At 53.6% G+C, this 15,453-nt stretch overlaps 4 protein-coding genes across 4 annotated transcripts; 1 reads left to right on the forward strand and 3 right to left on the reverse strand.

The window, feature by feature from the left end:
• Positions 1 to 425: 425 nt before the first annotated feature.
• Positions 426 to 2,741, forward strand: J7T55_005432 (uncharacterized protein; the record flags this gene model as incomplete). Its single annotated transcript, XM_053132927.1, has 2 exons — positions 426 to 918; positions 1,189 to 2,741. 2 exons carry the CDS (start codon positions 426 to 428, stop codon positions 2,739 to 2,741), a joined length of 2,046 nt encoding a protein of 681 aa, XP_052989052.1.
• Positions 2,742 to 4,473: 1,732 nt separating this feature from the next.
• On the reverse strand, positions 4,474 to 4,943 carry J7T55_005433 (uncharacterized protein; the record flags this gene model as incomplete). Its single annotated transcript, XM_053132928.1, has 2 exons — positions 4,474 to 4,561; positions 4,621 to 4,943. 2 exons carry the CDS (start codon positions 4,941 to 4,943, stop codon positions 4,474 to 4,476), a joined length of 411 nt encoding a protein of 136 aa, XP_052989053.1.
• A 3,578-nt stretch (positions 4,944 to 8,521) lies between these two features.
• Positions 8,522 to 9,180, reverse strand: J7T55_005434 (uncharacterized protein; the record flags this gene model as incomplete). Its single annotated transcript, XM_053132929.1, has 3 exons — positions 8,522 to 8,689; positions 8,773 to 8,958; positions 9,145 to 9,180. The coding sequence occupies 3 exons, from the start codon at positions 9,178 to 9,180 to the stop codon at positions 8,522 to 8,524; spliced, it is 390 nt and encodes a 129-aa protein (XP_052989054.1).
• Positions 9,181 to 11,405: 2,225 nt separating this feature from the next.
• On the reverse strand, positions 11,406 to 14,367 carry J7T55_005435 (uncharacterized protein; the record flags this gene model as incomplete). Its single annotated transcript, XM_053132930.1, has 3 exons — positions 11,406 to 11,573; positions 11,634 to 12,981; positions 13,163 to 14,367. The coding sequence occupies 3 exons, from the start codon at positions 14,365 to 14,367 to the stop codon at positions 11,406 to 11,408; spliced, it is 2,721 nt and encodes a 906-aa protein (XP_052989055.1).
• Between the last annotated feature and the right edge of the window lie 1,086 nt (positions 14,368 to 15,453).

Here is a 15,453-nt window from a genome sequence, read left to right on the forward strand (position 1 = left end):
GATCTTAGGCCTTGGCTATTGCTCTGCGCTGCCGCGATCACAATGCCATGATGCAGTGCAGCAGAATCAAATGTGGCGCATGTATGACTGTGACTGTGACTGTACTGTGGCTGAACACTGTTGTTGTACTGTATACCTGGATGCGTTAGGTGAGGTTGTATAACAGAAAGGTATAGTAGACTATCATTCAGCCTCACCCCCGATTCGCTTGCCTGCCGTCCATTCAGGTCGCTCCTGACCCTGTTGCGAGCATGGTGTCTGTCGCAACGCGCTGCTCGGCCCGGCTCAGGCCTGCTCTGGCGCGGCGCTCTTGGATCTCCTAGCTAGCCTTGCAGCCTCCATCGCCTCACATCGCCTCGCCTGATGGCCAGCCCCCAACCCATCGCACCCTGCTGTCCATCATCTATCCTCATCCCAACATCAACATGCCTCCCGCTTCCAGTCAGAAGGGCACCGGCAAGAAGGGCGCTGGTGCCATCGCCCGCCAGCGGAGCCGCAACACCACCCCCAGCTCTGTCCCACCGCCCGCCTCTCTGCCTCCCATCGAAACCAAGCAGACCGAGTACCTCGACCTCAACTATGACTCGTTTCGCAACCTCACCTACGAGGACATTGTCGACCAGAATGCAATCTCCTCTGGCATGCCCGAGTCCAAAAACCTCGATGGCATGATGACCCGCCTGCAGCGTCTGCAGGAGACCCTCGACCGACGTCACAACTTCTGCGACCGCGGCATGAGGCTGCTGGTGCCCCTCCTGCGCGCCAGGCTGGACGACGAGCGGTCCAGGGAGGAGGAGCGCCTGCGCAGAGAGGCTGCAGAGGACGACGAGCGCGCCAGGAAGGCCAACAAGGCCAACAAAGCAAACAAGAAGAAGAGGAAGGCCGCCGACTCACTCGCGCCCCATGACACCCACCACGGTCAGTTCCAGTCCACCTCCTTACCTGTCTTTGCCCCCACCTGTCCCTGTCTGCATTTCTTGCCGCCTTGGTATCGCATGCGCGAAGACCTGTGCCGTGATCTGTGTCGTGGTTTTTATTCTCCGTAGTTGCTTGTCTTCGTCAGTAGCACCCATGTGACCTGAATTGCGCTTGCCTGGCTGCTGTTGGGCTTCACCTTTTCTTCTCCCTCCCGTCCTATTCACTCTTGTTTCCCCGCCAGCCAGAACCACCACTGATATCCCCGCGCAGAACGATCATCTCCACTGCGCGATTCCAACAAACCCAGAAAACTGTCACGCGACAACGACTCCACCTCGTCTTCCCTGTCCCCCGTCGCTCCTGCTACCCCCGGAGGAGGCGCCATGGACGTCGACGACAAGGAAAAGGCCAAGAAGAAGGCCAAAGCCAAGGCCAAGAAGGAGCAAGAGTCGTCCGAGGATTCTGACTCCAGTTCTGACGACGAGGGCGCCCCGCCCCCCAAGGCAATACCGCAGAGCAACATGTTCGGAGAGGACCCTTCGACCTTCCCAGACCCCACCGTCTACGAGGTCACCAAGGTTGACTGGAAGAACATGGTAGACGAGGAAATCAAGGAGGCAACATCTGTCGCGACCTATCCCAAAAGCGACCTGGCCGATCAAATCGCCGGCGTTCCACCAGACAAGGACTACAGTGTCGCAAAGCCCACGAACCAAATATCTTTCTCCACCTTCTCAACCTACGTCGAGCCATACTTCCGGCCTTTCACCGAGGAAGACCTTGCCTTCTTGCGGGAGCGTGGCGACCGCGTGACCCCGTTCGTGATTCCCAAGCGAGGAAAGAAGCACTACACGCAGATTTGGGCAGAGGAGGACGACCACATGGCGATTGACCTACCCGAGAAGCCACAGCCAAACGCGCCGCGCGGGAGCATCGAGCATATGACGGATGATATTGCCGAGACCGACAAGCTGTCAGTCGGACCCTTGCTCTCACGCCTGATGCAGGCTATGAGGCCCGAGCGGCGAGCTGTCGCCAGCGAAGATGGCAAACTCATCAATGGCGTCAATGGCGAGGCCGGCAGCAGCATGGACCTGTCTATGAACGGCATCGACAGCTTTGACAGCGCGGCCCCTCCCGTGTTGCAGCCCAATGGCCAGCCATCTGAGCGAGAGCTCTCGCCCGCATCTCACATGCCCGAATCCAATACCGAGCACTGGAAAAAGGCCACGCACCCCAAGCTGGACTACAACCAGGTCGACGAGCGCATCAAGCAGGAGCTTCGACACATTGGCTTTCTGCCCGCGCCAGCGGATGACTCGGAGCAACCTCAACCCGAAGATGCGCGGGCTGATTACGACGGTGCCTACGACGACGAAGTCGCCGCACGGCTGCGTCTCCTTCAGAGTCGTCTCCGCGAGCAGATGCTCATCAACGGAGCCCGCAAGGCGAAGCTCTCGGATCTTGTCCGGGAGCGCATGGCTCACCAGGAGTACCAGACCATACTCGAGGATCTTGACAGCCAAGTACAGGCGGCATACCTTAAGCGCACGCGTACCATGGGCAAGACCAAGAAGAAGTCAAGACCGGGCGCCGCCGTCCAGGCAGCCTCAGGCGTGGCCAGGCCAGGCATTGGCGATCTTACCAAGACATTGATGGAGCGCCGGCGGAGGTGGATCGAGAGCATTGGCACTGTCTTTGACGGTGAAAACCTGGGCAAAGTGCCGCGGGCGAGCGAACCTGGTAGCTCAATCTTCAAACAGCCCGAGATAGTCGAGCTCATCAAGAAGGAGAACCAGAGGTGGGATGAGGATGACGAGTAGGCCTGACTTCACAGCGTCATCTGCTCCGTGGTCCGCCTGAGCCGCTTCCTCGCCCCATTGTAGCCTCGAAAGAGAGCGATGCATAAGATGATACCCCCTGTGAATGGAAGCTCTGTGGTGGTCTGGCAGCGACCCGAGCTATCCCATTATCTTTACTACGAATTGGCCGTCCGGATCTGGGCCTCCGAGAATGACGGTCCACGTCATTGTTGTGTCTGATTGTTGAATGGCGTTGGTGGAAATGGCGTGATGGTCCCCAGTGTTTGGAACTTCGGGTTGAAGATATCTCAAAAGGACGAAACATTCCTGTTACGAGATTGGCTCATGGCGTTGTAGGAACAGCATTCATTTCTAATCACGATCAAAGTGTATGGCCAGGATATCATTGCATCATTGAGCCAAGGGCTTCTCCGCCTTGGTTGACATCCGCTCACTAAAACGCGCCCATTCGACTGCAGTCTTGCAAGAACATAGTACTCTTCTATTCCTGGTTGCCAACACTTGAAGTCTCCAGTCGTCGGAAGCTTTGCGGGTAAGTGAAAGTGATCGTTTCCATCGGTCCGCTACGGATGCCACCAACATAGGGTGTCTGAATTGCTTTTATTGCTGTAGTCTGGAACCCGACGAGCCCACCCCGACCTCTGCTCTCGAAAGTACGAATGGAGCCACTTGATATACACTATGTTGGCATGTGCTGTAGCTTATGGTCCGCAGCAATCACCCGGGCTGTGACGCCATCTTTGTCTTTCAATACCAATCTCCATTGGTCAACATCGGCTCACCTGTTGCGTCTCAATAGAACTACCTCCTCTCCTGGTTCAATAGCCACTTCATGCTACCCAGTTCAAGTAACGCTCGCGGAGACCTCCATTCTGGTATGTCAGCAAGAACTTACAAATCACAGCGATTTGTGAGCTCTAAAACTCGGAAGTTCCACGAAGATCCCCAAAGGAACATCTTCAGCAGCTAATTGCTTACTTACAAGGCTTAGAGGGAGAAGTATTTAGAGAAAGCAATTATCGCCAAATATATAAATAAATAGAAATTATTATAAGGTTAGGGCTTTGGAGGATGTGGATCCGTGGTAGAACGATTGGCTTTACCAAGTATAACAGTTAATCTCCTCGCGTAAGTGAGGAGGAAGTGCCGCTCAAGTATTATAAATTCCTCAAGAGCGCTTTAGTTTTTGAGATTCGAATTTGGTTTCGTGCAGCCAGTTGCATCAGAATTGTCGGAAGGGCAATGCCAGCTGTTTTGGCGAAGTCATATGCAGTCAGGTCATTCTGTCTCACCTGACTGATGGTTGGGCGTGCAAAAAATTCATTGATCATCACCATACATAGGCATATCCCACGGATCTTCGTTTATAGAGTAACAGTCAAGTACTTTTGAAATTCGGCATCTGTGGAAAAAGCAATGTCGGCTCGACGACTGGTTGTGTTGGGACGAATCCTGGCAATGTAGAGTAAAGACAGACCCGCAGGCGGTCTAACATTGGCCTTGTCCATTGACAGCAGTATCAATAGACTTTCAACTTGATATGCCAGAGGTCTCAGGTGATCAGCTTCATAAGCTTCGAATTTAAAATATTACTTCTGATGAGGAAGGGTCTAGGTACTTTTCGTCGTGCAAAAGTCCTCCTTTGAGAAATGCAATAACATTGACGAAACACACTCTGGCCATGAATTGTACAGGCGCATGACTATATACAGGGTTTCTCTCATCCAGGCTCTTAAGCCGCGCAGTTCTGAACAACTTGGACTCCAGCGGCGATAGCAGCGTTGAGGGATGTCTGGGTGCTAGCCACGGCAGGGTCCGCCCTGAATGGGTTGCATTAGACATCTTTTCATTACAATCGGAAGAACAGGCATGTACTCACGCGTTGGCACCGACGATGGCGGCGTTCATAGCCTCGAAGCCAGCCTGGACTTGATCGCGACCAGCCGCGGGAGGTGCCTGGCCAGCTTTGATCGCTTGTCCGATCTGCTGGACCCCACCAGCAGACTGCTGCAAACCAGTTTGAACTGCTTGCTTCACCGTTGCATCCTGGATCTGTGCCGAAGATGTGTTGATTTCTTTCAGAGCGTTGACAACCCCTGCGCGGCCCTGGTTGCACGCATCTTGGTTTTGCCGGGGTGTGATGGCCACAGCAGAGGCGCTGGCCGCGAGGACGAAGGCAAGGAAGAGCTTAGTGAAGTACATGATGCTGAAGTGTGTTTGTGCTGAACTAAAAGCCGTGAGTTAAGATGACAGGTGTAGATTGAAGTACAAAAGTTGCGATGATTAGAATCCAATATCTGTTGCTGCAATTCACTGTAGTTCGGGCGAACTCGAGCTTGTCTTTATACGAAGTCGGATGCGAAAGCGCATCGTCAGATGCTTCTGACTGCTGCATTGTATGGAGGTGGCAGACTCGTAGCAGATACCAAGTAGAGAAGTAAAACGCGAGGCAATGTTACGGAAACGTCGATCAAAAGCTTGGCCTGGCCAGCGGGAACTTGAAGATCATTGAAACGGATCATCAAGAGGTGGGAATTGCCAAGCTCTATGTGTTGAAGAAACATCCGTCGAATGCGATTGGGAAAGGACGAGAGTTTCAGAGACTCGCCCAAGTCTCTTGTCAGACTCGCGCTGGGGGAAACGGGGCAGTGCTTCTCAGTGCTGTTACAAGACGGCTGCCAGTCCGCACGACAACAGGGAAGCCATCTCAAATCATCAGCCATCAGAAACAACACCAAATGACTAGTCATCGTGTGGGCGGTTGAGCGAAGACCAGCTAGCCAGCCTACATATCCCATACCCCTCTCTATAGCAAAAAGAGAAAAGGCGTGCTACGATGCGAAAGATGAAAAAAGACGAATCCGGGTCTCAAGCGAGTTGCAGTTCCAGGGGGACTTGACAAGTCGCATACTGACCAATCCGAGCAGGCTCCTTGGGGCTTGCAAAAAAAGATTTCTATATAAGCTCTGCGTCAGGTTGTGTTTCAATGAAGCCCACCAGCTACCTCGGCTCACACCGAGAACAAAGACACTTCTTTCGTAGTATAGTGGTTAGTATGCAAGCTTGTCATCGCCCATCCAGGAAGCAGCAACGCTTGAGACCCGGGTTCAATTCCCGGCGAGAGAGAAGAATTGCATCATTTTTTGGACTTTTTCTTTGTCTCTTCGAAGTTTCATGTCGGACTGTGTCCAAACTATTTTAATATGGGGCCTGCTTTTTGGTGAAGGTAGTCAAGACTTTGGTACTGCATAGCATTATGCAGTTACCTGGGTAATTATGGTCTAGGTTGAAATACTTATCGCCAGGTACCTACATCCCCGTGATTTTTGATACTATGGAAGACGGATCTGCTCGGCGTGTTTCCGAGATAGCAGGTATGGTTTGCTGTTGCGATCCGGCCAGACTCTTGCTATGTATACCTGACTCGGCCTGTCCTGCGAGCGGGGGAATTGACCCCACACCCACGTCATTGCCTGTTGTATAACACGCGATTGGCCACTCAGCGTCGAGACCAAAAAGGTGACGGTCGCTCTGCGTTGGGATCTTTTGTATTGACACGGTTCATGAATACGCCTGATACATCCACGTACATTGATAGCTTCGGGCTGCCCGGGCCTTGGCTAAATTCTTCCTCAGGCTTTACACCCAGAGGACCAACGATCGCTCAGTTGTCGCAGGTGCCCGAGTTGGTTGACCACGACGCTGCAACACCTGGGTGTCCGAAAGCTCTCAAGGCGTGCTGGGACAGTTCTGATCTGGGCAGGAAGCCAACTTCGGTGCAGGGAAACTCTGGGGGTCAACCTGATATCACATTGATGCATCAATGCGTGGCTTGCTCTATACAATCTTGCTGTGTCAGCCTTCCATGGGATACCCAACTAATCTACCGCCTCTAAAATGCGTAGTTTCCAAATCAAGAGTTAAGCGAAATAGCGATATAGGTGCATGTGCTCCTTCTACCTGCTAAGCATGATAGACAGTTCTTATACGTGGGCCTTGAGAATTAAATAATGAACTACAGGGTCTTTCTAGCTTACCGATTTTTTCAGTCCTATTCATGTTCAGTCCTATTCATGTGACGGAGGTTGTGAATCGTGAGAGGAGACAGGACATCGATTTCGGATCTGCTGACACCTCAAGATTACTGAATAATCTGGCGTTCCTGTTTTCCGTGACGAGCAGTATTTGAACGAGATACCACGGCTTGCGTGGTTATATTCCTTTCAGACTACTATGTGGATGTACTAGGGAAAGTAATTGGCAATCACCTGCTGTTAAATATTGTTGATTCGTATTGTGGTATGAATATATCCTAGCCTTGCCTACCAATTTCCGAGTGTCACAGACGGAATAAACCACTGCGTATTCCTCTGCGATATGAATTTACCAAAACATAAACAGCGCTGGTTGAAGGTATTTGGAAGACAACAAAACCAAGTATTACAGTAGACATTGCATAATTCTCCCCAACTCCTCGCGGTCGAAGCTGAGAGCCTGAGCCCATCGCTCAGAAGCATAGTAAAACGTGACAATCTACTTTCATGAACCGTTCAAAGGATACATGAGCTTACTTACTGACTAAATAACATCATGTTTGTACAACAAAGAACGATAGCAGACAATCTGTCGGCTGTATCAGACTTGCACAGCAATGACAGGGCAATATGATTATGAATCCTGGCGTCGCCTACAGCCTCGAGAACATGGGCTAACAGAGCAGGTCGGATGACACAGATGAGTTTATGGAGGGTAGCATCTAGGAAGACACACCGAAGAGCATCTGACTTTGGCTTGGCTCATGGCGACATAGGCTTGGGTCTTCTACTGAGCCGTTAGTCAAGTCCACATACGCGTGTGAAGTATCCAATGAGGCCTGAGCGAGCTGGTCTGACGCACATTGCTGTCGCCTCTATCTTAGATCCTAAGAAGGCTTTATCAGCACGAAGAATGGCAACTAACTGAGGCGCTATGTTCCATGGACACGGTATGAATAGAGGGGGCCGATTGTTGAGTACCCTAAAATGAATCTTCTGGAGCAGGATCGAGATACGTGCTAAGGAAACATAAAGTATATTACAAGAATCGTACGAGCACCCAAATCATCCCTTGTTGTCCAAACCTCGTCCTGGGACACCTCCCGCAACGGCCGCATCATTTTCAGCTGTGGTGTGCTGTTAGAGAAACATATAGACGCGATCGTCGTTCCGGCCTGTTGGAACGAGTCTCGGAAGCCTGTTTTCGTTCTGTCTGGGGGGAATGGAGCTCTTGACATCCAACATTGAATACCTTCAGTGTCACTCAGACATATCTTCTATTTTCACAAAAGGTCATCCTCGCTCACCGTCAAAGTACTCTAAGACCAGTAGTACTGGCCACAGCGAATCTGAAGGCAGCATCAAGCTCACTACACAAGGGACGCTTTCTGGTTTCGAACACTTCACCTGCACACAAGGAAATAGAAGACCTGTAGTGAGTATATGTATCCGACGAGAGCTAATGTTCAATGTTAACGCGATGAAGACAAAGCAGAAGGGAACACATATTGCGTCACAAGAACCAACAATTAGGCTTGCACGCAGACGATCTTTAAATTCGTGTTCTCTCTGAAGCAATTGTTTGGAAAGCACCTTTCTCTGTTTTCGGGCCAGGGCGCCGTCTAAACGTCCGACTACATGTGCTTCGCGGAAACCCAAGTATGCCAATATACGGAGATTGCAAGCTATCCACATGAGGGTGTATTTCCTCGCCGAAACTACATGGAACGTTTGAGGCATACACATTCACAGTAACAGGGGTGGCTGTGTGCGGTTGCCTGGTCTTACCCTTCTGAGGGCCGCATACCTGTGCTTGATTTTTGCGCCTTTGCGAAGTAGCAGGACTACGAGCATCGTGTAGACTCCGTTATAAAGCGTATCATCCTCAATGGCTGCGATGAAGACAGCGCGCGTCTAAATTGGGACGGTCATCGCACTCCCCTACACATGCCTTTTCGAAGTGCTTTGACTGCGAAGTCTGGTAATTACTTGGCCACTTCGTTCTTCCGGCGAGTCTTGGCGGAATTGGGTGCTGCCTCGGGGACTCGGACTTGCATCGGAATTGGTGCGGCGGACCGGCCGCCGGTCGAGGGTAGCTGGTGGAGGCCCGCGATGATGTTGAGGCTCTGTAGCTGGTGAAGCACGAAGATGTACTGGCCTGACCAATTTGGAGAGTCCTTGGGCTTGCGAAAGACGTATCTATCTACGTAATATGAGGTTTACGCTGCTGGTGATTGCGTTCATGCCAATGCGCAGTCGATTGCCATCTTGCCGCTACAGGATCGTTGTCCCGCCAAGGTATTGTATCTATGAATATATTTCTGGCAGACAACCAAAGGGTCATCGTGTCTGCTCGTAACCTCGCTCACATCTGTGACCAGCCTCATCCCTGGGTGCTCACCCATGAGTCGAGCTGGCCCAGAGTTGCTTGACGGGTCAAATCCCGCGTCTGGGCGTTGCCTCTCAGAGCATCAACAAACCCCGATTACGACGGACGCGGCTGCTCCACGCACTTCCACGATCTACTGTACGTTACCCCGACTTGAGAAGACACAAACGGTGGGCTTCCGTTGCAACCGGGCCGGGCGACCCGTACGAAGACCGTCACACAGCCTCGCCTACCTCCTCACGGCAGGCACGCGGCCACCCCACCATCCCCTTGATAGACTATCATGGTTCCCAGATGGGCTGTCCCGACGGCTTCAAACAATCAAAACACCCGCGTATCCCTGGCCGAAGTATAGTTCCAAAAAGAGACGGAGATCCGCGATCGTACCTTGGCAACACCAATCGTCCTGTCTCGGAAATTATTCAGACCAGTGCGTCAAGCAGGTTACCACAGCACCCAGACCGGCGGGTTTATTGCGTCAAGGTGGATCGCGCTATCGACCCCGAGGGAGATAGGCAGCCTGGGGAAATCACTTCCGGGAGGTCCGTGGTCCTCCATGCTGCCCACCTGTTCCTCCCAACACCAGCACCCTCCCTCTGGGTTCCGCTCGAACGAGATAGATGCTCTAGGAGACTTGCGCGGACGGCTAGCCGAGAGTAACTTGATCTTTCTGCCATGATCTCATCTCCAGGATACTGACTCGACCGCGGTGATCTTGTACTGCATATGACGCAACTGAGGTGGTCTCGCCCGCGACAAGCTGATGAGAAGCAGCCGCCGGGACTAGGAACCTGTTCCTCATGGTAGGCTGGCTCGGAGCCCCGCGGCCAGAAGCTGGTGACGTCGTCCTGTGGATGTAATAATTATGTCGATCAAGAGGGCCGAAAAGAGATGGGCATGGGGGTGAGTTCCGCTGCATGGAACCAAACTCATCCATCCCCTTTCGCTTTCTACAAGCTCTCGCAGATCGCGTTGAGATGGTCACGTTGCATTGTCTTGCGTAGGGCGTGATGATGAAGAGAGTTTTGATTTCCCGTAACAAAACACAGTACAGACATAGCAACTCCTCTAAGGTACCGCCCTGTTCATTTTTTTTCTTTTCCGCCCCGACCCAACGCCTAGGAAAGATAAATCGACTTTTCGTTTCGCTAGGCCACCTGCTGCTGCAAGGAATCTGAAACAAAAGACATCAGACACCTTTCGTCCCAAGATCATGGACGACCTGCTCTAATCCCCCACTTCGCTTACATACTTTTAGGGAGGCTCCTGTCATCATCGTAAAACAGAGAAATCGTGCAAATACAACGTAAAGCAGACAAACAAGGACAGAGATTTTTTGTCCAAAACACACAATCAAAGAAATACAAGGGGTCTATTGTCTTCGATCCGATCCGATCATTCTCCAACCTCAGAACACATATCCCGCTGACCAAGAATTACATACTGCTAAGCAACATGGGCTGTAAACGTCGTACTCGAGGACACGTTGGATCCAAGCGCCCGGCCGGTTCGGACAGCGAAGCCAGGTAACCAATTGTCAGAAATGTGACGGAGCGTCATGGCGCCATTGTGGCGGGGGAATCGAATGATTATAAGTCTGATTGGAGACAGCTCCAGAGACGGTCGAAAAACGCCAACAGACCAAGTCGTGAATAGTAGAATCTGCGGTCTAAGTCTCCGGGTATTTGGGGGTATAATGGAGAGAACAACCCTGAAAGTCTAGGTCGAAGCAACGCCTATCCAGATGCTGAAAATGCACTGCCTCTCCGGGATTCAAAGAAATCGATAAGACGAGGGTTGAGAGGAGTGGGTTTTGGTAAAGAGTCCAGAGATGAGGTCGACAACGGGAGACACACGAGTGCTTGTGGAATCAGGGCGTGCTCATCTCTGGAGAGCATGACCGGCTTCTTAGCCGGCCGCACGCCGTCCGTGAGGTGACTCCAAGCCAGGATGAACCTGCCGATAATGTCTCTGCAAGGTATCGAGTCGATTGAAGACCCGCTCCTTGTCGCAGACATCACAGCGAAATGTAGCGGTAGCGATGTGATGGATCGTTTCTTGATGACGCCGCAAGTGACCCGCTCTAGAAAAGTCCGCAGTGCAGGGTTCGCCAGTGGTGGGATCCGTCAAGGTGCATTTGTGACGAGACGAGGGGTTTGACTGATCCTGAAGCTCTAAAGATGCGACAGGCGCCTCGTCAGGTTCGTCCTGGCTGCTTTCCGACTCGTGGTCGGCCCCATCTCATTGAGGCTGCTCCTCCCCGATGTTGGGAAGGCCGTGGCCGAGGTTAGCGATGTTGGCAATGTTCATGGCCATCGGGTTGCCTGTACTAAGGGCGGCAAGTGTGGCCATGGCGTTCTGCTGTCTGGCCACCACATCAGGGTCGCAGGGAGGCGAGTGGGCTTTGTGCTATTGTACAGGTTAGACTTCTGCGGACAATCAAGATTGGGGTGGGATGGTCGTGCTCACATATTTCAATCCGTTCAAGTTCTTGTAGCGCTTCCCGCAAACGTCGCACTTGAATGGCTTCTCCTTCTCCATGCCTAACGTCCCGGGATAGGGTGCGCTGGTCTCCGGGTTGACGATCGAGAAAGTACCGTCGCCGTTCTCATGTAGTTGCTGCGTGGAGTGGCCATGAGTCTTGTGATACTTGAGGCCGTTCTGGTTCTTGTATGCCTTCTCGCATCCAATGACTGGGCACTTGAAGGGCTTGTGCTCTTCTTGAATGGCTAGGGGTGCCAGTTGCTGCAACAGGGTCGCCGGATCTGTCCCAGGGGGCAGCGTGCTGACATCAATGCCGAATTGCGCAAATTGCTGTTGCATGTTCTGCTGCTCTGGAGTCAACGAACCACCGCCGGGGCTGAAGAGCTGCTTGCCAGGGTCGGAGATGGTCCCGAAGTTCATGTTGTTTCCGTTCCCGTTCCCGAAGCCCATGCCAAATTGTGACGTGTTCAGCCCGCCGAGTCCAGTGTTAAAGTTCATGTTGCCCAGGTTCATCTTTGGCAGCCCAGACATGTCGTCGTCCATCAAGTCGGCCGTCGGAGTCTCCAGGTTCGACGTGTCTTGCTGAAACTGGCCACGATAGGGTTGCGTGCCCAGCGTTGGCGTGTTCACCGAGGACACTGTGGGGTTGTTCTGGAATCCAAAGCCTGCGGCTGCTGGAGTCGTCGGTGTAGACGTACGGAGCCCTTGTTGGCCAAAGCCGCCAAGGCCGGAACTGTTCAGGTGCAACTGTGGCCTCTGTTGTTGGCCAAACATCTGTCGTGTCTGCTGCATTGTGCTTTGGCTGTTGTCGACATCCATCATCTCATCCATTTCCATGTCGCCGACGGCATCCATCTCGTCGTTCATGGACATTTGGCTCTGGCTGGGCGTGCCTGGTGTGGACCTTTGCTGTTGCATCATGGAAGATATGCCACCCATGTTCAAGCCCGTGCCGGACATGCCACCAAACTGTCGATTTTGCTGGCCCATCTGTCCTGTCATCTGCATTCCCATCCCCGACAGTCCGTTTTGTCCGGAGGGCATGGACGTGTTGGACTGCATGGGGCGGCTGTTGGGCTGGCGCGAGCTGCCCTGTATGGGGAACAGCCCCTGCTTGTTCAGGCTTGCGCCGGGGGGACTGCTCATCTGCATGCTCGGATTTCCATGGTGGTTCTCCTCGTAGTGCTGTAGGAGGTCGTGCAAGGTGGGCCATGTCCGGTCGCAGCACCTGAAGTCTCTCATAAAGTTTTGTTCGAGCTTTGGAAGGTACGACGTCGACTGGAGCGAGGGCGATTGCCCGAAGGTGACGAACGGTGAAGTGCCCGTCAGGACCCTATCGTTGGCGCACAAGTCATGTTAGTCCCAAATTCGCGACCCAAGCCCTGGAAAATGGAGCCGTCGGGTGGATACTGAAGTCGGTCGGCGTCTCGCTAAATGAGACATTGCCATGTGCAAGCGGGACGGACAAAGAAATTTACAGTGCAGGAAGAAGGGAGGCAGATGGGCCGACTCACTCGTCGCGGATGAAGCTGCCGACGGAGATGCCTCCCCAGCTCATGCCGCCCATTAGGCTGCCGGCCATGAGGCTGCCAGCGAGAGACTCGCGCCGGGGCCGGCTGCCCTGGTCGCGGTTGGGGTTCTGGATGTTCATGGAGATGGGCTTCGCACCGACGAAGGAGTCCTGTCGACTGCGGCCCATGGCCGAGTCGAAAGGACCGGTTGTCATGGTGGCGGATTCAGCGGGGGTTGTCTTGGAGGGCACGGGAGCAACGAGGGGCTCGGCGGGCTCCAGGAAGTCGTCGAATTCGAAGTCGTGGAGGTCGATGTCGCCGTCGCTGTCGGCAACCCTCACGGCAGGCGCTGAGTCAACCAGGAGGCTGGCGGTCAGTTGGGAGCGGGATCGTGAGGCAGGCGACAAGGAGGCGAGGTCGCGACCGACGGAGCCGCTAGAAATACTAAACGGCTTGGAGGCGGGCGTGGACGGGGGTGGGTATGGGAATGCGCGACTCGAGAAAGGCGACTTCGGAGTAGCAGGCTGAGGGGAGGGCGAAGCAGAGGATAAACAATCTTGCTGATTGAAGCAGTTGGTGGCGGGCGAATGGGGTGCAGAGGCAGTGACGGAAGCAGAGGCGGTCGCGGCGGGAGAAGTCAAGCCAGCGGAGGTGGAGGTTGTGGTGGGAATAGTGGGAGGAGGAGTGGTAGTGGCAGCAGGGGCGGGAGGAAGTGCAGACGATGCACGATAACCAGAGAAATTGTTATCGCTGGGGGGCGGCGGCCCTGCAGTCCAGGTCGCGGTCGTAGTCGTAGGAGCAAGTGCGGGTGCGGGTGCGGGTGTAGGTGCAGCGAGTCCAGGAACTGGGCCTGCAGGGCGTGATGATGAGTCTGAGCCTGAGCCTGAGCATGAGCCCGAACCTAGACCTGGGCCCAACAGGGACTGGGATTGTGGGTGCGCAGCAGCAGCAGCACCACCAGCAGCAGCAGGAGCAGGAGCAGGGCATGCAGGGTTGGGCGATGCCCCGTCCAGGTTCAGCTTGGGCCCGGTCGGGTTCGATGTGATGCCTGTGCTGCGCCCTGGCGGGGCCTCGGCAGCGGCACTCGCGAGGTTGGCACGGGTGCCTGTGGTGCCTGTACCTGTACTTGTGCTCGCCCTTCCACTCATATTCCCAGTCGCAGTCGTATTGGCTTCGCTAGCGCTGCCGCTAAACAGCGTGCTCAACATCGCGAATCGGGTCGGGTGTGGGCCACAGCGATGTCCACGCCGACTATGTTTAAACGCGATGATGCGTCGAGGACGATGGCGATGGCGATGGCGACGATGCGGATCCGGCCACGACGGCGGTGGCGACAGGTGTGAGAATGGTCCTTGGGCTAAAAGAAAGACGGCGCTTTAGAGAGAACCCAAACAAACGGCTGCGACTTAAGTCCAAAAGTCGGTCTGAAAGGGTGGCACGCCGACGATGGTGCAGGTGGCCGACGATATCCAAAATAACCGCCCCGAGTCGACTCAGATGGTGGTCGAGGTGAGCAACACAGTTTGGCCGTCTGGCTTGTGCCCCTTGATTCAATATCGACTTTTGTTTTTTTTAGGCCTGAGTCTGGTAGCAAATCTGACAATTGGATGATGGGTGTGTAGACCGGACCAAACGAGACCAACCAAATTAGGGAGGGGTCATAGATCTATGAGTCGCCGCTATGGTCAGATTCAAGAGAGATGTGGTGATGCGATGAGCCCTAAATAAACAAATCCAAGAACAACGTGTGCACAAAGAGTGATAATATATGTGTATACGTATGTATGTGCGTGTATAAAAATGTGTATATGTGTGTTTATTTGTTCTGCGTGTTTTCGATCTCAGGGCCTGGCCTCTACGAGATGGGCTTGGTTGGACTGGTTTCGGTTCGTCTCTGGCCCTGGCACGAAACTGGAAGGCGAGAGAATTCCTGAAATGGTGACTGCACAGGCAGGTTGCTTCTTGAGAAGTAACAATTATAACAACAAAAATCAGGAGATCTTGAGGCAAGGTCAGGGCGGCTGGGGAGGAGGAGCATGTGGTCTAAGTACTATCTAGATATTCAGTTACGCGCTACCCTGCTTGCTGCGTCTGCTCGCCGCTCTCTCCAGACGAAACGATCTGGGGCAAGAAGCCAGGAGCCAGAAGCCAGGAGCTACCCAGGTGTCGGGTGGGCTGGCAAAGCAAGAAAGCGAGCAAAACAGAGCAGAGGAGAGCAGAGGAGTGCAGAGTAGAGGAGGCAGAACCGAGCTGGCGGGCAGAGCAGCCGCCTCAGAAACGGCCGATCTCTTCAG

Source organism: Diaporthe amygdali, assembly GCF_026229845.1.
Source record: "Diaporthe amygdali strain CAA958 chromosome Unknown NODE_34_length_500367_cov_65_467389, whole genome shotgun sequence".
Lineage (NCBI taxonomy): Eukaryota > Fungi > Ascomycota > Sordariomycetes > Diaporthales > Diaporthaceae > Diaporthe > Diaporthe amygdali.